Below are 26389 nucleotides of genomic sequence, written 5' to 3'. Positions count from 1 at the left end.
AACAGTTCCTTAGTCTACCTCTATGTTAATACAAGGATATCTGTGTTTTGAAAAGGGGGACCCCAAAATACCCCCACAGCACCTAAAACCCTCTAAAAACCCAGGTGGGAAACCTGAAGGTTAGCGTACATGTACCGTCGTACCGTAGACCTACAACAATGATAAATAAAAATGTAAATGTCAACAAAAAACAGTTATTCATTTCCATTTTTAAAAATCCACAGGGAGTTACTGGAGAGGAGCTAAAGAGACAAATGTGGCTCCGGAGCCGCAGGTTGCTGACCCCTGGCTTAAGTTTACAATAATTCGGCCTGTGTGACTCCCTTGTTGTCACTTACTCTGGACCAATTTGTGACTCTTTCCTAACTAAACAGCTGGGATAAATATTTAAATCCACACTGTTTCATTCCTGTTGAATAATTGGTGATAAACATCGCCCCGTCAGGTTCCCTGTGTTGTAGCTAAGTTCTTGTGTGTTCACATCAACTTCATGCATGCTTTAAATCAACAAACTAAGCAATGAACTACAATATAAAATTATTTTTCACTTTCTTGCTGACTTGGATTTCTATACAACAAGAAACAGGCTTGAGTGTGAAGTGGTCATTAGATTATCTCTTAACATGCTTTTTTTTTTTTTTTTTTTAAAGTGAGGCATCCCTTTATATATCTTCATGTGTAAAGATTATATATCTTAATATGTATATTGTGCATCCCCGTCCTTTTTATCATGAGTGGGAGGTGAGAGGATGGAGAGTGGAGAGATAAAGGAGGGATTGAAAGAGCAGGCTGGGGACGAGACCTCACCACTAAGACACAATAACAACAGATGAAAGGCACGTCATGCCTTAACGGGATTTCACAGCAGAAAAACCCTCTTCCTCATAAGACACTGCTTGGATTTGACGCCCATACGTGTGAAATTCTCTTTTAAAAGAAAATTGTAGTAGCAAAGTTTCTCTATGAACTGATCGTCAAGCAGATTCACCGACTTCCCAAAACTATAGAGCATTAGCCACCGTCACCCCTTCAATCCGCATTTCCTAATGGCTTCACTGAAGAGGACAGTGGGTGGTGCGTCAATTGGTGAAAAAAAAAGACCAATGCAAAATAGGCAGCCATATAGCCCGTAGAAATAAGCATTACTAAGCTCTAATTATTACATACAAAGTTAATAATGTGTTTGAACTAGAGCTGTCGAAGTTAATGCGGTAATAACGCCTTAACACAAATTTGTTTTAACCGAATGCAATTTTTAGGTCGTAGCGGGCTCAGTTTTAAAAGGTAGAGGGAAGATACTGGTATCATATGAAACTAACAACCATTTCATACTAGCTTGTCACGAAGGAGGTTAAATGACACTCCAATTTAACGCTAAATATTGGAGAGGCAAAACAGGCATGGCTATTTTCAAAGGGGTCCCTTGACTTCTGACCTCAAGATATGTGAATGAAAATGGGTTCTATGGGTACCCACGAGTCTCCCCTTTACAGACATGCCCACTTTATGATAATCACATGCAGTTTGGGGGCAAGACATAGTCAAGTCAGCACACTGACACACTAAATATTTTAATTGATTGACAGCCCTAGTTTGAAAGCAAATTATGGGAGATGAGAAGGAAGAAAAATGTGTCATTGATTGCAGCAAACAGCACAGTGTGTAACAGTGTAACTGAAGCTTACACATTTCTATGATTTATTACCATTATGTACCAGCAGCAACATTGTCTATTTGTCTGCAATCAGTTTGTTACATGAGTTACAGCATATATTGTATTTGACAGTGATAATAGCTATTTCAAAATATATTAGTATTGCATACTCACAGAGCAAATCGAAACTTCACATGCAGAAGTTTTGCACAGTTGGCAGTGAATAAAGCCACAGAAAATATGTTTTATACATATTCATATCCACTCCTATAAAAGTCCTATGTCAATTTATTTGCATTTATTCTATGAAATAATATTGTCAATGTATTTGTTTCAGCACACACGGGAGATCAATACATCACTACAGTTATTAGTGTGTAGTGGTGCTGTGGTGCCGCAGGGCCTCTGTGGTTCAGGTGTTCACAGTGTTCACAGTGTTCGCAGCAGCGAGGAGTGAGGCGAACAGAGAGTCTGGTCTTTGCTTCAGCACATCTGGATAATCTAACTCTGCCACCTGTTGGACAGAACACTTACTGTAAGTCTAGATTCAGGATCACACAAACTTTATCTTTGTGTGTTTGTGTTTGTTACCTCTCCGTTCTCCATGACCAGAATACGATCTGCGTTCATCACAGTGTTGATACGATGGGCGATGGTGAGCATGGTGCAGTCCTGGAAAGCTTCTTTGATGGTGTTCTGGATCAAGGCGTCCGTCTCTGCATCGATGGATGCTGTTGCCTCATCCAAAAGAATGATCTGGTGGACAACAAGAAGGAGAGTTAGTCTAGACGAAGAGATTAGCTGTAAAGCAGGGGAGTTGGGACGGCATAGGGTAAAGAGGATTTGGGAAACAATTAGGTGCAACTGCACAGACTGACATATAGAGCAGAACAAGACCATTGAGAATAGTGATGATATGATAAATAAGTAAAAGACTGGCCAAAGATACCGGTCGTGGTGGGTTAATTGATGCAAATGTGAATAATATAAATATCACAAGCAGTTACTTAGTTTGACTGGTGTTACAACACATCGGTATGTGGCATTAGTAAACCAGCGGCTGTTCAGCAGCAGTAAAATTTGAAAGTCTGTTAATAAAAAGAAATCAGAAGTGGCAGATACATGAACAAACCTTGGAGTTGCGGAGTAGTGCTCTAGCCATACATATCAGTTGTCTTTCTCCTACAGAGAAGTTCTCTCCATTCTCCATCACCGGCGCCTGTAGTTTCCCCTCCAGTCTGGAGATCTGAGGAAACAAAACAATACTCATAGCACTACTTTTACAAGGGAAGGGAGCAGGACTTTTACTTGTGACGGAGTATTTTTACAGTATAGTATTGCTACTTTTATTTAAAGTGAATGTTTGTAACTTCTTACACGTATAAATCAATCCGGGTCGGTGTCCCATGCGCGCTCGCGTGTTGCTACGCTGTTCAGACTCAGACTCCAACACAAACTACACAGAAGCACCAAATCCACAAAGTTATATCTAGTGAAGCCCGTCTGTTAAACAGTGTTGGCCGCGGTCGGAGGACGCGGGGGAGACCGTAGCGTTGGTCTCCAGGGCCGGAGTCTCTGCTGTACTCTGCTCCTCTGCCTGCTTGCCTTCACTCACACGCCGCGCTCGTTCTCACTTGCCCTTTCGCTCCACTCTCACGTGCATGCACGCACACTACAAACTGCAGAAGAGTTAGTTTAGCTCTGAGAATATCTAGTGAATGTACAGTAGACGTTTTTGCAGACATAAATGCTGCAGCTCCTCCAGACCAACAGAGGTTTTCCGTGTCTTGTGAAGTGTCGGGGCTCCGCAGCGAGTAACGTTATCGTCTCCGACCAAAACTCCGGTGTCTCCCCTGTTCCCTCCGGCCGCGGTCGGGAGTCTGAGGCAGGAAAAGCCAACACTAGGATCAGCAGTGATTCATGGAGAGAACTCTGTCTGGTCAGCTAACATTACTGCCAAGCAGCTGAAATATAGAGTGATATTGTGGTTTTGGCTGACGTGTGTCGCCTCACTGTTTTGAGCGATGCTCGTTCATGTCTATATAGAGCGAGCACAAGCGCTGGCTTTCGTTGATTTAACGGCCACAAATGTCGCAATTTTTGATTCCTACATAGAGTCCCTTTAAGTAGAGGCTGGGAATAGTGCTATAGTTAATATCATATTTGCAAATAAGGGTTCCATAACACCACTACACCACTAAGACAACTAGTATCTGGTCAGATAACAAAACAATTCAAGACATGCATCACAAACATTTGGCACTGTGTCTCTGAGCATTGTGTTTAAGTGATTGCAAAGTCAGGTGACAAAAGTCTTGGGAAAAGGATGAAGTAGTATGTATGAAAACTAGTAGACCAAGAACAAAGGCTGAGTTGACTGACTTGGTCTGGATAAATGACCACACACTGTAATGAAACTGTTAATGTTATGCAAACATACTGAGTCCTTCATGTAGGTCTTCTCCAGCGCCGCCCAGATCTCCTCATCGTTGTAGTTATTGAAGGGGTCCAGGTTGTACCTGTAGGCAAACACATTCATTATCACAGTTGGCGAGCCAGTGACTAACCCAACACAGTGAGAACAGAGGGTGCCTGCGTGTAAACATTAAGTTCTGTGGAGTTAGGTGTTAGCTTTGGTTACCTGACTGTGCCAATAAATAGCACAGGATCCTGGGGGATGATAGACAATTTGCTGCGCAGATCCTGCAGACCAATGTCCATAATGTTCACACCATCTATCAGGATGGTTCCTGCTGCTGGCTCCACCAGCCTGAACAAAGCCACGCCGAGAGAGGACTTCCCTACAGACATAGAGCAGAGAGTACCTAAGAATAGTAACCCTAATGGTTGACAGTGGTAGTGTTTTGTTTCCCCTCGGCACCCTGCAGTCATGGTTTAACAAAATAACACTCTTATCCCAGTAAATTCTTTCATTTACACATTTAAATCCAAAAATGCTGCTGCAACACAGTGCTATCAACATTTGCATTGTATAAGATACATTACGATCAATATAGACAATAGGTTTGGTGATTACTGCATGTGTTTATGTATGCACTGTATATATATACTGTATATACACAACAAAATCCACCTGTATGAATAACTAAAAAGCTATTGGAGTCAGGGTCTTACCAGAGCCTGTCCTTCCCACAATGCCCAGCTTCTCTCCAGCTCGGATGAAGAAATCGAGTCCGTTTAGGACAATGGGTGTATTCTCTCTGTACCTCATCTTATAGTGCTGGAAGGTGATGGTTCCACTCTTTGGCCAGTCCTCTGGGAGTTGAGCCTCCTTGATGTGTCTTGGGGCCTCAGACGTACAAGTCTGTACACAATGAATAACAACTACTTTTAGGGAGGAGAAAGGAGGTGTGTCAGATGATAATTAACTGCATAGCAGAAGCACAAATAGCTTTAGCAAGTGCTCCTCTTGAATAGTTTAATGTACAGTTTCAAAAAGACCAGGACAGGTGGATGGATTGGTGGTGGTAGCCAGGCAACCTGTGTATAAACAGTCATTATTTTTCTGAGGCAGAGAAGTCTAGAGTCTGACCGTGATGTATTCCTGCAGCCGCTCCACCGAGGTGAAGTTCGCGTCCACCTCCGTCGACTGTTTCACTACATGCTGAAGCATGCCTGTTAGCTGGACAACACATAAACAGAGTCTATAAACACACATGTTGCAGTTGTTTGCAGTGTGTCTTTACAACAATAAAGCAAATGTTCACTAATTTGCTGTCCAAATTTACCTGTATGGTGTAGGACAAAGCCAAGCCTTTCAAAGCCGGACTGACGAGGTCATTACTGCTGAGCACTACCAACAGAGACACCAACAAGGTCATGATCGTAGCCATGAAGTCCGTCCAGAAGGAGAGCCAACGTGTCCCAGAGTGAAACAGTAAATATTGGTTGGAGTTGATGTCAGTCAGTTCCTTGAACCTACAACATGATAAAGGACATGCCAGGGTTTGTGAATATATATAGTGTACCCCCTCTCACCCCAGCGATCAGTATTAAACATTACCTGCTGTTTTTGCATTGCATGCATGTAAAGCAGAGAAGAGTTAAAACAGAGCATACATTCTCAGCGAGCCTGAAAGGTCAGCAAACAAAAAGCAAGAATATAAAGTATTTCAGGGCTGCACGGTGGTGCAGTGGTTAGCACTGTCGTCTCACAGCAGGAGAGTCGCAGGTTCAAACCCGGCATGGGGCCCTTCTGTGTGGAGTTTGCATGTTGTCCCTGTGTTAGCGTGGCTTTTTCTCCAGTTTCCTCCCAAAATCCAAAGACATGCAGATTAATTGTTGTCTCTAAATTGCCCATAGGTGTGAATGTGAGCATGAATGGTTGTCTGTCTCTATGTGTCAGCACTGTGATAGTCTGGCGACCTGTCCAAGAGGTACCCCGCCATCGCCCAATTTCAGCTGGGATCCGCCAATCGGCCCCCGCGACCCTGAATCGGATAAGCGGTTACGGATAATGACTGAATGAAGTATTTCATGTGGAGGAACTCTGGTATCTTACAGTTTTATGTGGCTGTCTCTGATGTTGTAGGCATGGATGGTGCTGAGGCCCTGCACGGTAGAGGTGGTGAGAGAGATGCAGGGAGAGCGACTGACGTTCTCCATCCTCTTCATCTGACGGATACTCCTCAGGACCATACTGCAGAAGAATCACAGCTGATATTCAGTATACCTTAAATTAGTCTTTACTGGTCATTCATGCGGCTGCTTTTAAGACGAGCAACAATTTCAATGAAAATCTTTCAAATACATGAATGTTACTAAATTCACTAAACGTGTAATCAGCAGATACCAGATTATGAATTGCTACGATCCTACTTTCCAGCAGTCCTCGAAGAAATCCATGTCATCATGTCTAGACTCAACTGGTATCAACTCACAAGAGAATGAGGGTGTACAAAGCTCCCATAACAACCACAGCTACCAGCAGGGGAGGGAAGACAGCCAAGATGGTGATAAGGGTGAAGGTGACCAGCAGACTGTACTGCAAGAAAGGGTCGATGTGGAGGGGAAGCAAAGTGTCCACCTCCTCTTGATCTTTGGAGAAGCGGTTGAGAATGCGGCCTGTTGGCGTTGTGTCAAAGAAACTCATGGGACTGTAGAAAATCTGAGAAAGGAAGACAAAAAAATCTTCCTCATCAGCGGCTCGTTGGTAGAGCTTCAGATTTTTGAATTTACTTATTATAAGTAATTTAATTTACTTATGATGAGTAAACATGGTTATCTATGTTTGATGGTATATAGATGGCTCGGGCTCAGTCATTCAACAGTACCTTCTTGAACATGGTATCGTGGAGTTTGCAGGAGGCATTCAAGGTAACCCAGGTGTAGAGGAAGCATTTGATGACGGCAAATAACACCATGAGACCCATCGCCACGCCATAAATCATTTGGTAGAAGTGCAGGCGTGGGTTTTGTGAGACGTCACCATTGTTTGAAGTTGTCTTATTGGATGACTGGGGGAGGGGGAGGGGGACAGAGAAAATATATGTTAGCTGAGAACGGAACCAGAGGAATAATTTCTGAACACAACATATTTTTTATCTGCAAGATTTATTTTGATGCTATTGTGAACATTGTCAATCAATTTGGAACTTGGATTAATAATTAAATTAATAACTAAAACCAAAATCAACATATCAATAGCTAGTAAGTTGAAGGATTTAGGAGTTCTTGTCATAGCAGAGGTTGGCAGTATTCACTCTTGTACAATGAATCGCCACCTTAACGTGGTGGAGGGGTTTGTGGTCCCAGGGGAGGGGACCAAGAGCGATACACACACCCCTATGAATCGGCACCAAAAGAGTTGTGTAATGCGCCCGGAATAGGGAAACCGAGGTCCCCTCCTGGAGCCAGACCTGGGAGGGGGAGGGGAGCTCGCCAGTGAGCGACTGGTGGCCAGGCCTTGGCCCATGGGGCACAGCCCGAAAGAACTACATGAGCCGCCACCCTGTGGGCCCACCACCTGCAGGGATAGGCATTGGGGTCGGGCGCAGTGCGAGCCAGGCGGCAGGCGAAGGCGGGGATATAGTTGTGCTGATCCCCGGCATCGCAGACTGTGTGTGTGTGTGTGTGTGTGTGTGTGTGTGTGTGTGTGTGAGGGAGAGCTATGGTTCTTACCCCATCACCCTCCCCTAGCCAGTGGCTGAGCCACCAGCTGCTGAAGGCTGTGCATCCAATCATCAGGAGGATGTTCAGGATGGTTAGGAAGGTGAGGATGTATCCTGCAGCAGCACAGTCACATCAAACATCATCAACCAGGTTGTCCATGTGTGAATTGTGTATTATTGCATAGAATCATGCATGCATCACCAATGCATGCGTGTGTGTGTGTGTGTGTGTGTGTGTGTGTGTGTGTGTGTGTGTGTGTGTGTGTGTGTGTGCACTGTATCAGACCTCCAGCTGCCTTGCAGTATTGCTGGTAGACTCTCCAGGAAACGGCACCTTCTGTGGTGGACTCCTGACTGACCAGCTGATCACTGAAGGCAGCTTAAGAGGAAGAAAATTATTTTATAGAATCATAGCACGATCAAAGTGACTTCCATTTGCATCAGCCTGTGTCCTGACTGATTGGACACAAAGAATATTTTTTTAAGTGTAAATGTAGACTAGCTTCACTGGATGTCAAATCATCATCATTTGCTACGTTCACTATATTGTAAATGAAATGTGTCTCGAATTCACACAACTACAGAAGTATCTGAATTATTTATATTTATACAGACACTAAGGTGATACAACAAGCCATCCGTCTGTGGATGATTTAAAGCTGTTGAAGTATTTCTTTTCTAAATTCATATACCAAGGATTTAGGATATTAACTTAGAGCTTAGTTATGCTCAAAAAAAGAAATAGTCTGAATGACACGTCAGAAGGAAAAAGTGTTTACAGTAGCTCCTCCGAATGGCCACACTCGAAGGCAGAGTGAAAACCATCGTAGAAAGGGGCGAGATGTGACAATTGTTGAAAAACAGGAATAACGGTGCACATATCCTCTCCTGGAAGGCATTCATAGTGTTGTACTCGCTTGTTGTTAACACGAACGAAGAGAAGTAGTTGTGTAAAAAATTGAAAAAAGAGATCTTGAGAGAGAAGTTGAAACCTTGCTCACCTCCTCACCTCTGCACACCTGGCCAAGGATGTCATATAAGTCTGACATCCTTGCAGAGACTGGATATATTACATCTGAACTGGCTGACCTTACGTCAGAATTATGATTTAATGTGTGTTGTAGACTCACATTTTTGGTCAGCTGTCGTTTCATCATCATATTCGTCCGACATGTCAAATGCTGAAAGGAAGCACAGATGTGGGTGGAAATATAAATATAATGACAGAAGAAATCCCAGTCATCTTTATACTGTAATAAAGACATAAACATGCCCAAATAATGCAATAACAGTATATTACAGTCAGGATTGTAGCTTTGTTGCCCTGTCTGCCATTGTTTTGCAACATTTTACAAAGCTCATTGTCCTTCCTTTTGTCATCCAAGGTCCCTTTGTAACCTTGATGGACTGCTGGCGCTACCTTTTACCTCCTCCTGGTTATATATTGGCTATTTTACAAGCCCACACTTTTAAAATGTCACTTTGCTCCACAGAGAATTGTGCCAAAAGTGGAGCAACCTATCCTCCAAAATAACTATGACTATGTAGAATGTGCTACACTTCTGGTGTGTCTTTGTTCTAAACTATAAAATAGTTCTCTACTGATGAATTGAGCCATCACAAATTAGCCCACATAATTTATTTTAGATCACTACACTAAAACATTTTATTCCTGGTCATACCTGGGTTCACTATTCCGCTGTCTGTGCCATCACTTAGCTCAACGTCCTTCAGCTGGGCAGCGTCTTGGGGTGACACTTCCTCCTCCTCATTCTCACTTTCACCCTAAAGTAGATGATGAACCGTTAACTTGTGCCCTCGTAGACGACATGTTTCTGCCTCCTACAAACCTCTGACATCTTTCAATATTTGTCTTACAGATTACATGTAGCAGTTTATTGTTTCTGAGCTAGTAAAACAATGAAGAACTGGTGAACGGGTTTCACAGCCAGTAAAACAATAAGGAAAGACATAATAGCTACAGTACATCTGAGTTTTGAACTGCAGGTTATTTACTTCAGACTCTTCCATCTGATAGTCGGTGATGAGCTGAGCGTAGCGTCCGTTGGCTTCCATCAGGGCCTGGTGGTTTCCGGCCTCCCGCACCTCGCCATCATCCAGAACCAAAATGTCATCACAGAACTCCAGATACTGAAAGACACAAACGAGGACAACCATGTCAACAAAACCATCCCAGCACTGTGGCAGAGGTCTATCCAACACAGTCTAAACAGCACGTTTACATTTATGGCATTTGGCAGACGCTCTTATCTAGAGTGGTTTATAATACTGCTCGTAATTCATGATAAAGGAAATACTAATTGCAGCTATCACACACCACTTCCTGGGGTGTGATTTACTTTTACTTTGGGGTTTACCACAATATGGTAGATCGTCTAATCTAAAATAATTTCTTTAAATACATTGATGTTAAAACTTATATAGAATGTATAAACAAGTATTATGCAAATTTGATTTAGAAATACTTAATAATAAGCTCTTTAGGATTCACTATCTGCTAAAGAATAAAACTGTGTCTACCTGGAGCTGGTGTGTAATCAGGATGACGGATTTTCCCTGGAGCTCCTTCTTAATGCATTCTTCAAAGATGTGTTTCCCGACATGGGCATCGACGGCAGATAGTGGATCGTCAAGGAGGAAGATGTCTCTATTGGAGTAGACAGCTCTGGCAAGGCTGATCCTCTGCTTCTGCCCCCCCGACAGATTCAGCCCTCGCTCTCCAATCTGCCAACAAAACAGCAGAAAGCTACTAAGAACACTGGCAACAGGATCTGGTACATCACAAAATCCACATTTCACTTTTACTAATTTACAGCAGTGTAGAATACATAGAGAGAGGGCAAATGCAGAAACTGAGAGCAAAATTAGGTGGCTAGATCTATGAAGAACTTGGTGCTCTAGTAAACAATTTAATCATAAAAGTTGTGTGGTTATGAATGCTGATGGCAAAAAGTCACACAGCATAAGCATGGTAAACGAGACGGGATGCCGGCACTGCGATTGTAAAACTTAGGGTCGAGCCTTTCCAAGCAGTCCCAGTGGCCTGAATGATACTGTAAATCTGTATGTCGGTATGTTTTTGCAAACATACATAACCCCAAAAGAAGGGTTGAACATGGGTCAGATAACCCTGGTCTGACTCAGGTCATTGGCGGGAAAGAGGTATTAGTGAACTATTGATTGTTCTAAGTAAAGTTTAAATAGTGAGTATGCACTGCCTTTAGTAGAACAGTAATAGTTGAATGGTTGTAGGCTAATGACCAGCTTGAGGAAAAAAAAGGTCATGCTAAGTGCTGATAACATTTGCTGCGGCTCTCTTGTAGCTCAAATTCAAACAGCACACCATATTTGTTGGGTTAGGGTTCAATTGCCTTGGAGTGCAAAACCACAAAGTGTTTCTACAAGACTACTGCTGTGTGAGTAACTCTGATAGTAATACTGATGTGGTTAGCTTGAACGGTGACTCATTCGGTTAGAGATCTGAGGACCGAATACAACGCCAATGCTTGAAGCTTTAATGGATGTTCTAGACTTGTGACTCAACTTCCGCCATGTAACTTACGACTTCACTATAAAAGTTCCATTACGCCTGTAAGACATCAATGAAAAGCATAAAAATTCAGTTTGGAAAGTTGACAGTACAGCAGAGAGCTCCTACCTCAGTTTGATCACCATATGGGAGTATTTTCAGGTCAGCTCTGAGACTGCAGACATCTATGACTCTCTCGTATCTGTGGAGTAAGACAATTAATTGCCTGAAAGTCAAGAGACAGCCATTTATAGCGTATTCAATAGAGACGTTTTGAAGACATGATTTGATCATTTAATTCAGTTTGTTAATAGTAAAAACAACCTAAATGGGATGTATAATTTTGGAAAAATGTCTAAAATACATCAAGAGATATTTGAAAAACATGATTCTCAGATTCAGCCTTAAGGTGGCGATTAACTGGAGGGGAACCATAGACAATGCACATGAAAGAGAGTAAACAAGAAAATACAAGGCTCAGAAATTCTGTATTTCTTTATGTAGTTTCAGAAACACTGTCAGGGTCTATGTTGACTTTGTGATTACAGTAATGAGGAACGGTGGTAAAACATTAACATCACAAATGGTATCCCCTTAGTTAAAGGGACTGTTTGTAACTTTTTAAGCGTATATTCTACCGGGTCGGGATCCCATGTGCGCGCTCGCATATGCGCGCACTCGCGTGTGGCTGGAGTCCCCGCTCCGCTGCTTGCCTGCCTTCACTAACACACTGCGCTCGTTCTCGCTGTCTCGCTCCACCTCTAGACGTGCATGTGCGCTCACTACACACTGCAGAAGAGTTAGTTTAGCTCTGAGAATATCTAGTGAATGAACAGTGGACGTTTGTGCAGAAATAAATGCTGCTGCTCCTCCAGACCAACAGAGGTTTCCCGTGTCCAGTGAAGTGACGGGGCTCAACAGCGAGAAACGTTATCTTCTCCGACCGGTTGCCAGTGTCTCCCTGCGGGCGCAGTCGGGGGGGGGATAACGTTTCTCTTCCTGCTTCAGGCAGGAAAAGCCAACACTAGGATCAGCATTGATTCATGGAGAGACCTTCGTATGTTTAGCTAACATTACTGCCAAGCAGGTGAAATATAGAGTGATATTGTGGTTTTAGCTGACGTGTGTCGCCTCAATGTTTTGAGCGATGCTCGTTCATGTCTATTTAGAGCGAGCACAAGCAAGAGCCCGACGCTGACTTTCGTTGACTTAACGGCCACAGGTGTCGCTGTTAAAAAGCATTTCTGAAAGTTACAAATAGTCCCTTTAATAATACTTCCTATTGTTTCCATATTCAACAGTCTGCAGTTACTTGAAATGTATGTGTGTTAAGTGGTTATATACTTGGACTGGTCAAAATGTTCCCCCATCAGGATGTTTTCTTTAACTGTTCCATGGAAAATCCAGGCCTGCTGGGAAACGTAGGCAAATGTCCCATCAGCTGTGAGGGAGCCCTGCAGAAGGTGCATCTAAAATGTAAAAATGAGCAGACAACCATGAGAAAAGCTGTTACATAGAATCAGTTAAATCTGGTTTAGAGGTAACACAATGTAAATAAGGAGCATCATTTTTCATAACAGTTGTGTAACAGAGTGGCGGACAATAAAAGTGAAAATTAACAGCTAATAAAAATGTCAAACATAAGTCTACAAGTCTCTTGCTGTCAGAGACTTGTAGAGATTGTAAAAGAAAATAAAGGACAAAAAAGACAAAGGAGGAGCCAACCTGTTCCAAAATGCTGGAAATCAGTGACGTCTTTCCGCTCCCCACGTTCCCACAGACACCAAGCAGGTTGCCCTGCAGGAGATAACACAGAGAATAAAGGTTTACCTTTAACCCAATCTAGTTCACCTCATGTATCCTTATCAGTGGTAAAGAACACCTTAGGCAGTGTGAAGGAGATGTTTCTCAGAGTTGGCAAGGTTTCAGTCTTCCCATTCTGGGACATCTCCTCCACTTTGTGTCCCTTCGTGTCCCCGTTGGCTGAGCTGGGTGGGGGTTCTGGCAGTATGTCTGGTTTGATCCAGGAAAGTGAAGCATTTTTCATCACTATGGCGAAGTCACTGTCTTTTGTCTGGATCAGGTAGGTCTCTGGATTCTGGATCAGCAATATTTTCTGAAACAGCCACACATCACATTTATAAGCTTTTTCATGTTTTTAAACTTGAGATTTTAAATTGCAAATGAGATCTACAATAGCGATAAATATAATGAATGCCCCCCAACACACACACACACACACACACACACACACAGACACACACACACTGAAAGAAGTTATCAGTCGCTTTTGAAGGCAAGTGTAAAACTAAGACGATGACCACAGAAGCATTAAAACAAAGTTTGCACTGCAGGTTGGCATTACATGTTAAAACTCTATGGAAGCTGTTAATCATGTTTAAACTGAATACAGATAAAATAAAAAATTCTATACAACTCCATCATGTTATTTTGTAGATTATCAGCTTTGGTGAGGGAAAGCCATATGCACATATCATTATCTATCACCAGAAGGTAAGATATTACAACCTTGCAGTTTGTATCGCTGGATGACATCACAGCAAAATAACATTATGTAAGATCAGAGTATTAATAAATATTACAACCAGTACTAATAACCATTGCCATAACTGCTGAGCAGGACACAAAGAGAGGAGTTTACCTTCAGTCGTGTCAGTGATACAGCAGCCTCAGCCATGGCCTTCACACACAGGGGCACCATACCCAGGCAGAATCTCATGGAGTTGAAGATGGCGATGGTGGTAAAGGCCTGTTAATAACAAAGAATGATGCCCAATCACAACCTTACATTATACAACACTGACATGGTCATATATACATTTTAAATGGACCACAATGCTCTAGTGGCCAGCACTTGTCTGTAAACTGCTCTGGTTTAGTGCGAGCACAAACAAACAAAAGAAAAAGGTGCGCTCAATACACCAACATGTCACACAGTGGCCATGTTGGCAAAGGGGCAAAGGTTGTTGTACTGTATGTGCTGCACTGCTGTGGTACTCACATCAGGCTTGTTGAGCTTAAAGCTCAATGAAGTGTGTACAAGGAAGGTGAAATTGGTGGCAAGGGTGGGGAGGATGCCCATGATGCTGGTATTGACGTTCTGGACGTAAAGGACCTTCTTCAGTTCTTTCTTCTCACTTTCCCTTAAGCCTATAAGAGAGACACCATCACACACTGGTGATAAGTTACTTGCTCAAAAGTACCTTACTTACACTAGATATTTAGAATACTATTATATGTAATATCACTTAAAAGACAGCTGTGCGGAGTCCATTCCAAGGTAAGAGTGAAGCTAAATTTCAAGAAGCACATTGCTGCACACCCACAGAGCATGGACTTGTGGAGGCAAGGGCACATCAGAATTCACCCCTAGATACCTTTTTGTATCTATATGGGTAAAGTGGCATGAAGGGGGAGAGTATGTGGCAGTTGCAGCCTCATCTCCAGCATCTGGAGCTTCTGGCAGCATGGCTATGTGATTTTCCATCAAAAACAAATACAAATCTAATTACAAAGTAGTGTTTCATTTAAACTACTTTGTTGGCAAATTTCCACCATCGCCAGATTCCTGGAAAGGTGCACATAATTTCCCTTCAACTTTGCTTTTAGACATCCCAACTTTTAGACAATGAAACATGGAAAGTAGCACACACATCTTTCAAGACTGGTTTTGTGTTTACATAAAAAGGGATAGATGATGACCCTAATATTTGGTATACAAAAAAGATACAAAATATGTCTGACCAGAAGACAAAGTTAACATGCAGCATGCCTAACTTCATACCCGCGATCTTCTCTTCAAAGGAATCTTCCCAGGCGTACATCTTGATAAGTTTGATGCTGTTGAGAATCTCATTCATAGTGCGAACACGGCCGTCTGTTAGCAATATGGATGTCCATCTGAATATGTTAATGAGCTTGGCCAAGCCATACTGAAAGCAGAAAAAAACAATGTTAATATTAGTGACAACGGAAAACAAGCCACAAATGTGCAAATATAGTTAATTTAGGGTTAGCCTTGTGGCTGATTTAGTTGAGGAGAATACCTCATTTGCAACATGGAAAGCTTTAAATGATAGTCAACTAGTGACTGATTAAACTGCAGAAAAAGGTGAGATACAGAGGATTGATAACCACAGACTGTGCTATAATGTCCTTATTACTATTATGTCTGAAATTAGACAGTCATTGCCTTTAAATACCACGTACTTTTAATTCAGTATTGGGCAAGACGACAGTGAACAAAGACTAGTTGGAAATTTATTGGGACCTTAATTGTATAACATGTTTTACACTGCTTATGACAATGTGTCTACTTATGAACTAATGTGCAGTACAGACCTGTATGGGGATGAAGATGAGGTAGGTGAAGACTCCAGTCAGTGCGGTTAAGCCCAGAATGTAGCAGGCATAGACAACACACACAATAAAGAGCACTGGGATGCACAGCACAAAGCTCCCATACAATACTCCCTCAAATAATTTGTGGCCATCACTGCTCAAAACAGAAATGATCTGGATGGGAGAGAGCGAGAGAAAGACGGTAACCCACATTTGTCAAGGTTACATTACCAGGGCAAGTTACTTGAACTAATAGCCAGGGTAGGTGAATTCTACAAGATATTTACGCATGACCAAGAAGTTTGGCCTTACAAAAAAGGGTTTAAAGCGAGGTTGAGCAGAAAAACGCAATAATATCAAATAAAATGTTCACCAATTACACTTGTACGTAGGATGCTTTGGTAGCATGATTTCATGACTAATCCACAAATGTAAAGATTTGTAGTCATTTTAATAATAACATTATTTGGTGAAATTATAGCCAATCACATATTAATGTGGTAGGCAATTTTTTTTTCTTTATTTAACGAGACAAGTCATTAAGAACAAATTATCATTTAAGATGGCGGCCTGCTGAGGAAAACAAAGGTTACGATATTGTATCCCTACTTATATAAGCACAGGTAGAGCCCTCTACTGGACTCTATGGGTGATACTCTTCTCCAATAACACAAACACATTTGCCCACTGAATTTTGCTGTGCAAGGCAATGGTAGGGAATTAGGTGTAGATTCTGGTGTATAAGATAATAAGTAAGTATAAGAGAGGTACCATGCATTAAATAAGCATTAACCCTTATGTATGTAACCCAGTCTTTACCTCTCCCGTTGAAATGCCGCTGTGCACCCGCAGAGAGATGACTTTCTGAAAGGCCACTGAAGAGAAGGCACCCTTCAGTCTGACTGCAGTGCGCAGTCCCAACGCCCACAGCAAGGAGAATAGGAAGGCTTTGCATAACTCTGAGGTGAACAAAGCGAAGGCCATGCCAACACCATAGGATACTGTAGACTTCTCTGGGGTCTCAACATAGATTAGGATCGCATGGACCAGAACAGCCTGAGAGGACAGAGAGGTTTGTAAAACACAAAAGAGCATTAAACATTAAACAACCATTAATTTTATCAGTTTTATCAAAACCTTTATAATGTCACATGTCCGTACGGTAATTAGTAGATCTAGCTTGTTTAGGTTTTGACAGTCAACAGGATATAAAGTATATATATATATATATATATTATGAGAAACATAAGCAGTGCTTTTCACACATAGACTTGGGCGGGCCGTCCAGTTATATTAACGGCCTTGGGCTACGCTGCCTCAGCGGGTCTGGGATGGACCCACGGCGGAGCCACAAGACTACGATGCGGCGCCCCCAATGTGCTGCTGCACTCTGCTCACCCGGGACTGGATCCCGGTATGGGGGACAAACTGCTGCACAGGCTGCAAGGCATGGCTCTGCCGCGGCCCTTTCCATGTCGGCCCATCCTTGGACCAGTCTTGCATTTATGGGGAGTCTGGTGGCAGAGAGGGCCGAGATTGGATATCACAGCTTTCTAATCGCTGCATCACAGATGGTGGCTCGCCCTCTCACGCAGTTTTACAAAGAGTGGCGAAATACCTGTGTGTTAACAGAGTGGATGGACAGGACGCTGCGACTGGGATATTTTCTCCAGTTTTGCAGCCGTCCTCCGTTCATGGGGGTCAAGGATATGGATTTATCTTCACAGGAAAAAATAAATTTCCTCTCAGCAGAGATCAATACCTTGTTACAGAAACAGGCTGTGTCTGTTGTCCCCATGCACGACAGATAGAAGGGGTTTTAGTTCAACGTACTTACTGGTTACTTCCACATTAATGCATCAAAATTACAATCTAATATAAAATGTCATATATAATAATACATCAGTCACAGGGACAATTTTTCTGCATAATGAGTTTTTATACTTTACTATAAGTATATTTAGCTGATTGTAATTTTACTAGTAAGATTTTGAATGCACGACTTTTAATTGTAGTGGAGCATTTTTTACAGTGTTATACTGGTACTTTTAAGAAAAAGATCTGAATACTTCTTTCACTACATTTACTATGAATGGGAAATTATGACAAACCACTGGCCACTGGATCCTGCCAATAGAGGAAGCACTGGTACTGCTGATATTCAAATTCAAATAAAATTACCGGGCCCAGAAACACTGCCACCATGGCAAGGACACCAACAACGGCAGACAGTATCAGCCTGGTTCTTTGAAAGCGAAGGATCACTCGAACCACAGAGGCCTTCTCCAGGCCCACCTTTGCCACTTCTTCCTTCCAGAGCTTGTTGAGCCTGAGCACAACGCACACAATCAGCCTTGTTAATTTATTACTTAAGTCAAACAATAACACTCATGAAATTACCTGTTACCTGTTTTTAATCATTCCCTAGTATTCCCATGATTCCTTTGACATTTATGAATTTCAGCAACTAGGCTTGTCATGTTTATAAATATACTGTACTGAAATTGCATCAAATGACCGTAGAGAAATGTGGAGAGAAGAGTGTCAGACCTTTCTCCGCTGGTGTCTGCAACATCAAAAGGAGACAGGTTGAGAGAGCTCATGTCCAGCTTATTCCTGAACAGGGCCCACATCCTGAGGGTCATCCAGGAAAAGGTTGCAAAGGACAGGAAACCTGCATTGTCCACAGGGTGGGACCTAGACATGGAAACATCACCCAGTATACAATGTGGTTAGTACAGTATTTGTCTGTAAACATGTTACCTTCAAATTATTTATCAAATGATATATACAGTAAATGCATCAAAACAGACAAATTATGTCATCAATGGCACTGACTGGGATGAGGACCAGCGGAAGGGTTTGAGGGTCTGAAGGCTCTGGCTGTATTTTCCAAATAGGGTAGGGTAGGATTTTTCTCTGTTGTCCAAATCATTATGTTCTGGACTGGAGACCACAGATCCATTTCTCCGTCGGAAACCACCCTCTGTCTTAAGAGTCACAGAGACAAAGAGACAGAGTGAAATATCAGACAGAAAGACAGAGTTGGACAGAGATGGTAGACAGAGAGAGAGACTTTTGTAAATATTCCAGCTAAAGAGTCTCAAAAAGTGGATCAAACAAATCCGCAACAAAAACACAGGAGAGGAAAAGATCTGTACTACGAAGCGAGTTCAACATACCCAGGGTATCTTCTCATTATCTGGCTTAAATAACCCTAACAAACAGTAGGCGGTGCTTTTATACGAGTTGATCTCTTATCTGGAACACAAACTGCTCCGGAGCAGGTTAGGTGTTCAGCATGGGTTACCATGGCAATCTACCCCGGTAAGAAGTGAACCACCGTCGTATGACAGAAAACCCTGAAGGGTTAACCCTGAAGTTACCTCGCTAACCACAGATCCTGCTTCATAGTACAGGCCTCTGGAGTGTCATGGTGGAAGCTGCTGTTTGTTTTATACTTACATCAGAGACTCCTTGACTATCGTTTTCCGCAAAAGAATAGGCTTTCTTCATGTTGTCCTGTACGGAGGGGAGAAAGCATGGAAAAGTCACAATTTTACTCACAAGCAAGATATTTTAAGTAGAAATATTGCTTTAAGCTGAATTTACCAGATACTTTTAACAGTACCAACATGGAGGCTGTAATCATCTCTCATTCTGCTGTGTAACAGTGTAACGTCGTTATGATTATGTGTTTGAAACTTCAAAACACATTACAACAAAATTGTCAGGACATCATAAGAGTTGATAAGCACAAAAAGATTCTCCCACTACAGAGGTCCAGGTCCGAAACCGCGTCCACATCTTGTGAACTGAACTGCTAAATAGGTTATATTAACTGTCAGTGACTTCACCTATGTGAAGACGTGCATGCTATGTATAGATAGGTTTGCCACTAAGAAGGAGAGAAGAGCAAAATTCCTCTACAAATAAGCTGTCAAAGACATGCAGGCGTTCTCACCACATTGACTTTTCTTGTACATAGTTGTCCTCAGTCTCATTTGCTTAAGTTGGTCATGGAGGCATAACAATTTAATTGAGACCGGTAAATTAGTTGTATTGTTCTTGTTAACTGTATTTTATGTAGTATTAATATCTGTGGATGTGTTGTGGTTGTGCCTTTTGAGTAAGGTGAGAGAGTTTTGAAGCAGAAGTTTTGCTGGAGTTTACCATCTCTACACCTCAGAGCACTCGAGTCCCACGATTATGTACATTCAAGTGTCTGAATAGCTTCAGGACTTAACAGCAGTATAACAGCAGTATTGCTATCTCTACACCTCAGACCACTAGTGTCCTGTGCTTATGTACATTCAGGTGTCTAAATAGCTTCAGGACTTAACAGCAATTTTCCTAAATACACTTCCTGTTTACTTTCCCTAACCTTTACCTAACTATTGGTTTACCAAACAAAGCAAGGTCAATAGGGGCTTCACATTAAGTAAACATTTCTATTACATGTTATATTGTTATATTACATGTTTATTATTGTATTACATGTTTATTATTGTATTATAGTACATGCAGTGGTGGAAGAACTCAGATGTTGTACTTCAGTAAAAGTAGCAACACTACCATGTAGAAATACTCTGTTACAAGTAAGGGTCCTGCATTCAAAATCCTTCTTCTTCTTAATCTATAACAATACATAATTTATTTGTTGATTATATTTTGTATTAATAATCTGAATCTGTAAAGTAACTAAAGTTATTAAATCAATGTAGTGGAGTAAAAAGTACAATATTTCCCTCTGAGATGTATTGGAGTAGGAGTAGAAGTAGAAAGAACATGGAAATACTCAAGTGAGTATAAGTACCTCAAAATTGTAGAGTACAGTACAGTACTTGAGTAAATGTACTTCTTTACTGCTCCTGTTGGAAGAAAATAATTGTTGATTCTTTAACTGCAAAGTAGTAGCATAATGTGTTTTTGATACCTTCACTTTTTCACATTAAATCATACCGGGATGTTTGCTGAAACTGATTGGATGTGGCACAGCCCTACCTAGACACATTTACACCAGCCGCCACTGGTGTGTAAGCCTTTGGCACCAACTCATACGTTCGTCATACACATCTTCTGGCCAATGCAAAGCAGTGGCAATGTGCTCAAAGCTAGTTCAAAGCTGGCAACACCGTATCTGCTAGTGTAACGACTAGTGCTACAGGCAAACCACTTAGTCTAATTGCAACAAAGATTAAGCCTAGCTTTACAACAACAAACCAGATTCTGCGAAACCCAAACTTTACCTACCTATCTTCTGGAGCTTGCCGGGCTCGAGGCGACTTGAAAGGCAAACATCAGCGGCCAAATCCCAGAAACGCCTGACTCCTTCTAGGAACTTTATCCCCTGCCAGGATAACTCTGAAAACAAAAAATAAACAACATAAATAATTAATAAATAAGATCTAAGTATAAGCAAAAATAAGGTAGTTATTAACAGCTGAAATAAGGATGGATAACTTACAACCAAAAAACAACAAAATGTCACAAAATCCCATCCACAGTTATCACTCAGGTCCACGGACACACGCAGCAGCTCTCTCCAGGTCCTTTATCTCCAGGCCAGGATGGGTAACTGAAAGCACCTGAGTAAGGAGGGTAACTGGAAAGATGAGAACGAGAGAGAGAGAGAGAGACACAGCACAACACCACCTCATGTAACAGTTTGTATGTAAATTGACTTGTTTTGCCCTCCAGCTCAGCTCCCACTTCACCACGACAATCCAGTACACGTGCATTACTGCTGAAGCCGCATCAATCCACCTGTGCTGTGAAAGTGAAAAGTGTCCTTGATTCATCATACAGGCCCAATCTCAATGTCCACACTCACAGACTTTGAGGTGCGTTCCCACAAAGTCTGTGATGGTTTAGGGCTGTCCCGATGTCAAATCATCAAGTCCTCGAGGGCTCTCTCGCAGACATTTTGAGACCTTCTTTGAATTTTGCTTAATGAAGTTTGACAAAAACAAGTAAATTGATTTATTGACAGTTACCTCTTTTCTCACAAGGCAAGAGCCTGGAAAACGTTCAAATAGGCAGTAAAATACGTAAAATAAAAAAGGTAACGTGATATGTTGCCGCAAAAATGCTGTCCCATTTGTATTTATACCATTTCAAACCCTTACAGCCTCTCACACTCAACCATTTCCCAGGTGACATCAGTCAAGTCCCTGAGGGTTCAGGGCTTCAGGACTTAGTGGGGACATTGGGATTGGGCCTTATACTTTCCTACTGTAAAGATACATGACATAACCCAAGGTAGATTGCATGTACTGGCCACAGGCCTTTGATTTCATGATGTTTATGTGTAAGCAGAAAATAGTTACATTCCCTGTAACTAGATTGAAGAGTAAGCAAACATTGATTTACCAAAGGTAAAAATGAGGCCGTAATGCCGTAAGTTTCTTGGGAAGGTGACCTTTCGTTGTCCTGGACAGTTTATAAACTGAGGGAAATTCTTTTTTGTGACACTGTGGGGGTCATGCTTTGCAGGAAACTAAGGGCGGTAAATTGAATCCCATTTGTAGGCAATTAAATTAGCATGGTTAATTGTGGAAATTTCATTGGATACTGCATTTGACGGTTGATTGAAGTCATGTTGACGTCATAAGAAACTAACGTTAGAGGGAAGTCTAGCCAGGGAGAGAAAGTATGGTTTCTCTTGCCTAAGGAGGTGCACAAAACAGAGAGAGCGGTAGCTCTTGCCAGAGGGTCCCTCTTGGATGTGGCCCAATACAAACCCACAACATTTGTCAAAGGCAGGGCTCCAGACCTGAAAAACAACTCTGATCTTTTCCTGCCCCCTAGTGAGATTTTCTGACTCACCTAACTGTATAAAGTGAACTGTTGTGACATCTAGGATAATCACAATTTCACGAATCTTAAAAACTACAAACTAGAGACCTAAGGTATTCATAGGATGGATTGGCTTTCCTAGGTAGATTGACAATAACGGGTTTCTGAGCAGTTTCCAGAAAATAAGTGTTCACCATCCAATCGCCGAAAAATACAATTCTTCCAAACATCTCCAAATGTCAAAGGTTTTTCATACCAAATCACAGCATGGCTTTTTCGATGGTGTTCCACAAGATCTTGGTGTCTTAATGTGGTATTCTGGAGGGATTTTTGATTATTTTAACCAATTCTCAAGTGGTAAAAAATTGTTAAATTTAGCATCAAATCTGTGTATCAACCCACACAGTACTCCCAACAATTACAGCCCACTGGTTTCACTACTTCTTTGTAGTGGAAAAACAATTATTCATATACAAACTATCGCATTAAATAACACTTTGTGTCACTTCCACTGTGTCTAAAAGCAGATTTAATTACAAAATGAATTAACAAATTCAGCCCCAAAATATAATCTGATAGTTTAAAAAAAAAGGTAGAAATAATATTATGAGAGAGAGGAAAATAGTCACACACTCAACAAATAAAAGTAATGCCTAGTGATAGGCAATTTCATATAAATTCAATAAGTCAGTCAATAATAAATAAATAAAACAAAATAAATAAATAATAAATAAAACAAAGAATGATAATTTAAAAAAAAACTACTGCCTGCAAACTGTATTTCGGAGAAAAATGTAATTTCAATTGTGTGAATTATCAGTCAAACTTAATAAGAATACATTTCCAACAGATTAGTTTGCTAGAATGATCACGCTGGCATGATTAAACACATCAAAGGGTTAAATCAAACAGTTATTTTAGAGAAAATATGAAAATATCGAGATATACGTATCGTGTATCGCAATATAGCCTAAAAATAGAGATAATAATAATAAGCCATATCGCCCAGCCCTAGTATACTGTATATATTCTATTTTAATATAATGAAATGCAATAGCTATTTAAAAATGTAATGCATATTTAGTGCATATTCACCCAGCAGATTGAAAATTCACATGCATAAATTTTCAAAGTGGCAGCAAAAAGTTACAGAAAATCAATAAATAATATGCAAAATATTGTCTTTTTCTGCATGAATGTGAAACTCCATCTCTGCTGCTCAGTTACACCTGATACAAGCACAACAGTCTAGATTACATTATGAGAGGACTGATTAAGATATGGTTGTATAAATGAATAACTATTATTATGTATCAGTTATTAGTGTGTAGTGGTGCTGTGGTGCCGCAGGGCCTCTGTGGTTCAGGTATTCACAGTGTTCGCAGCAGCGAGGAGTGAGGCGAACAGAGAGTCTGGTCTTTGCTTCAGCACATCTGGATGATCCAACTCTGCCACCTGTTGGACAGAACACTTACTGTAAGTCTAGGTTCAGGATCACACAAACTTTATCTTTGTGTATTTGTGTTTGTTACCTCTCCGTTGTCCATGACCAGAATACGATCTGCGTTCATCACAGTGTTGATACGATGGGCGATGGTGAGCATGGTGCAGTCCTGGAAGGCTTCGTGGATTGTGTTCTGGATCAAGGCGTCTGTCTCTGCATCGATGGATGCCGTTGCCTCATCCAAAAGAATGATCTGGTGGACAACAGGAGGGACAGTTAAGTCTAGACCAGGGGTCAGCAACCTTTACTATCAAAAGAGCCATTTTAGGCAAAAAAATAAATAAATCCGTCTGGAGCCGCAAAACATCTGAGCATTGTGATGAAGGTAACAGAGCTTATAGTCTAAGTATATAGTATATAAGTCTAATGCAGTGAGGGCCAAAGTGCAAATGTACTACGGAGTATTAGGGCCACATTGAGGGAAAAAAAATTGGAGATTTCGAGAATAAAGTCATAATATTACGAGGAAAAAAGTCGTAATATTACAAGAATGAAGTCATAACTTTACCAGAAATAAAGAAAATAACACGTAAAATTACTACTTTATAATATTATGACTTTATTGTCATAATACTATGACTTTTTCTTTTAAACTTATGACTTTATTCTCATAATATTACAACTTCTTTTCTCGTAATATTATGACTTTAGTCTCGAAATCTCAGATTTATTTTTTTTCCTCAATGTGGCCCTAATACTCCGTCGTACCTTCGTACCATAAACCTAAAACAATGATAAAAAAAATGAAAATGTCAACAAGAAACAGTTATTCATTTCCATTTTTTTAAATCCACAGAGAGCCACTGGAGAGGGGCTAAAGAGCCGCATGTGGCCCTGGAGCCGCAAGTGGCAGACCCCTGGTATAGACGAAGAGATTGGCTGGAAAGAAGGGGAGTTACGGTGGTATAGGGTAGAGAGGATTTGGGAAACAATTAGATGCAACTGCACAGACTGACATATAGAACAGAAAAAGAGCATTGAGAATAGTGATGATATGATAAATGAGTAAAAGAGTGGCCAAAGATATTAGTCGTGGTGGGTTAATTGATGCAAATGTGAATAATATAAATATCACAAGCAGTTACTTAGTTTGATTGGTGTTACAACACACAGTATGTGGCAGTAGTAATCCAGTGGATGCTCATCAGCAGTAAACTTTTAAAGTTTGTTAATAAAAATAAATCAGAAGAGGCGAATATATGAACAAACCTTGGAGTTGCGGAGTAGTGCTCTAGCCATACACATCAGTTGTCTTTCTCCTACAGAGAAGTTCTCTCCATTCTCCAGCACCAGTGCCTGTAGTTTCCCCTCCAGTCTGGAGATCTGAGGAAACAAAACAATACTCATAGCACTACTTCTACAACTGCTATTACCATGAGTTCAGTGGTGGAACGTAACTCAGTATGTTTACTTCTACTGTACTCATTACATTACAGCTTTATTTGATGCTACATTATACTTCTCCTCCCCCCAACATATGATGAGCTTTTAAAATATGATGCATTGTTGTAGATTTAACAACCTAACAGTATGTAAAATAGTTAAACTAGCTCCACCACAACCAACTAAAACAGTGAAATGCTACTTATGCAATTATATTATTATTACTGATGCATTAATGTATAACACTCACAGGGTGAGTGCAAAGTCAGATGACAAAAGTATGTATGAAAACTAGTAGACCAAGAAAAAAGGCTGTATTGTACGCTGGCTGAGTTGACTGATTTGGTCTGGATAAATGACCACACACTGTAATGAAACTGTTAATGTACTGTGCTTCATATTGAACGCCGAACATACCGAGTCCTTCATGTAGGTCTTCTCCAGCGCCGTCCAGAGCTCCTCATCATTGTAGTTATTGAAGGGGTCCAGGTTGTACCTGTAGGCAAACACATGCATTATCACAGTTGGCGAGCCAGTGACTAACCCAACACAGTGAGAACAGAGGGTGCCTGTGTGTAAACATTAAGTTCTGTGGAGTTAGGGGTTAGCTTTGGTTACCTGACTGTGCCAATAAATAGCACAGGATCCTGGGGGATGATAGACAATTTGCTGCGCAGATCCTGCAGACCAATGTCCATAATGTTCACACCATCTATCAGGATGGTTCCTGCTTCTGGCTCCACCAGCCTGAACAAAGCCACGCCGAGAGAGGACTTCCCTACAGACACAGAGCAGAGAGTACCTAAGAATAGTAACAATAATGGTTTACAGAGGTACTGTAGTGTTTCCTCTCAGTACCCTGCAGTCATGGTTTAACAAAATAACACTCTAATCCCAGTAAATTCTTTCATTTACACATTTAAATCCAAAGATGCTGCTGCAACACAGCGCTATCAACATTTGCATTGTATAAGGTACATTATGATCAATATAGACAATAGGTTTGG

General features: G+C 41.2%; 2 protein-coding genes across 6 annotated transcripts in view; both read right to left on the bottom strand.

Moving 5' to 3' along the window:
- Positions 1-1675: 1675 nt before the first annotated feature.
- The window catches only part of LOC141783470 (ATP-binding cassette sub-family C member 12-like), a 71402-nt gene continuing 46688 nt past the window's right edge, over positions 1676-26389 (bottom strand). For 4 of the 5 annotated variants that reach the window (XM_074660801.1, XM_074660816.1, XM_074660824.1 and 1 more), the window contains 5 exons: positions 26001-26160; positions 25800-25878; positions 25209-25322; positions 24028-24192; positions 23668-23950 (listed from right to left, as the gene is read on the bottom strand). In XM_074660801.1, the coding sequence (XP_074516902.1) occupies positions 23858-23950; positions 24028-24192; positions 25209-25322; positions 25800-25878; positions 26001-26160 (611 nt within the window). In that variant the 3' untranslated portion in view covers positions 23668-23857. Of the gene's footprint in view, positions 2169-2245; positions 2411-2786; positions 2893-4086; positions 4174-4295; positions 4456-4789; positions 4980-5207; positions 5298-5403; positions 5594-6176; positions 6315-6555; positions 23951-24027; positions 24193-25208; positions 25323-25799; positions 25879-26000; positions 26161-26389 lie in introns of those variants that run through there. The other variant, XM_074660832.1, reaches the window with a different exon arrangement.
- LOC141761549 (ATP-binding cassette sub-family C member 12-like) lies at positions 9667-19349 on the bottom strand. Its single transcript, XM_074624950.1, has 16 exons — positions 19329-19349; positions 19163-19219; positions 18536-18687; positions 18248-18394; positions 17879-18026; positions 16517-16753; positions 15698-15871; positions 15141-15288; positions 14358-14506; positions 13998-14105; positions 13218-13451; positions 13061-13132; positions 12680-12804; positions 11465-11537; positions 10327-10530; positions 9667-9936 (listed from the first exon to the last, which is right to left on the bottom strand). Exons 1-16 carry the CDS (start codon positions 19347-19349, stop codon positions 9667-9669), a joined length of 2319 nt encoding a protein of 772 aa, XP_074481051.1.

Source organism: Sebastes fasciatus, chromosome 2 (genome assembly GCF_043250625.1).
Source record: "Sebastes fasciatus isolate fSebFas1 chromosome 2, fSebFas1.pri, whole genome shotgun sequence".
NCBI lineage: Eukaryota > Metazoa > Chordata > Actinopteri > Perciformes > Sebastidae > Sebastes > Sebastes fasciatus.
Note: the sequence above shows the minus strand (reverse complement) of the source record. Positions and strands in the feature narration are given on the sequence as shown.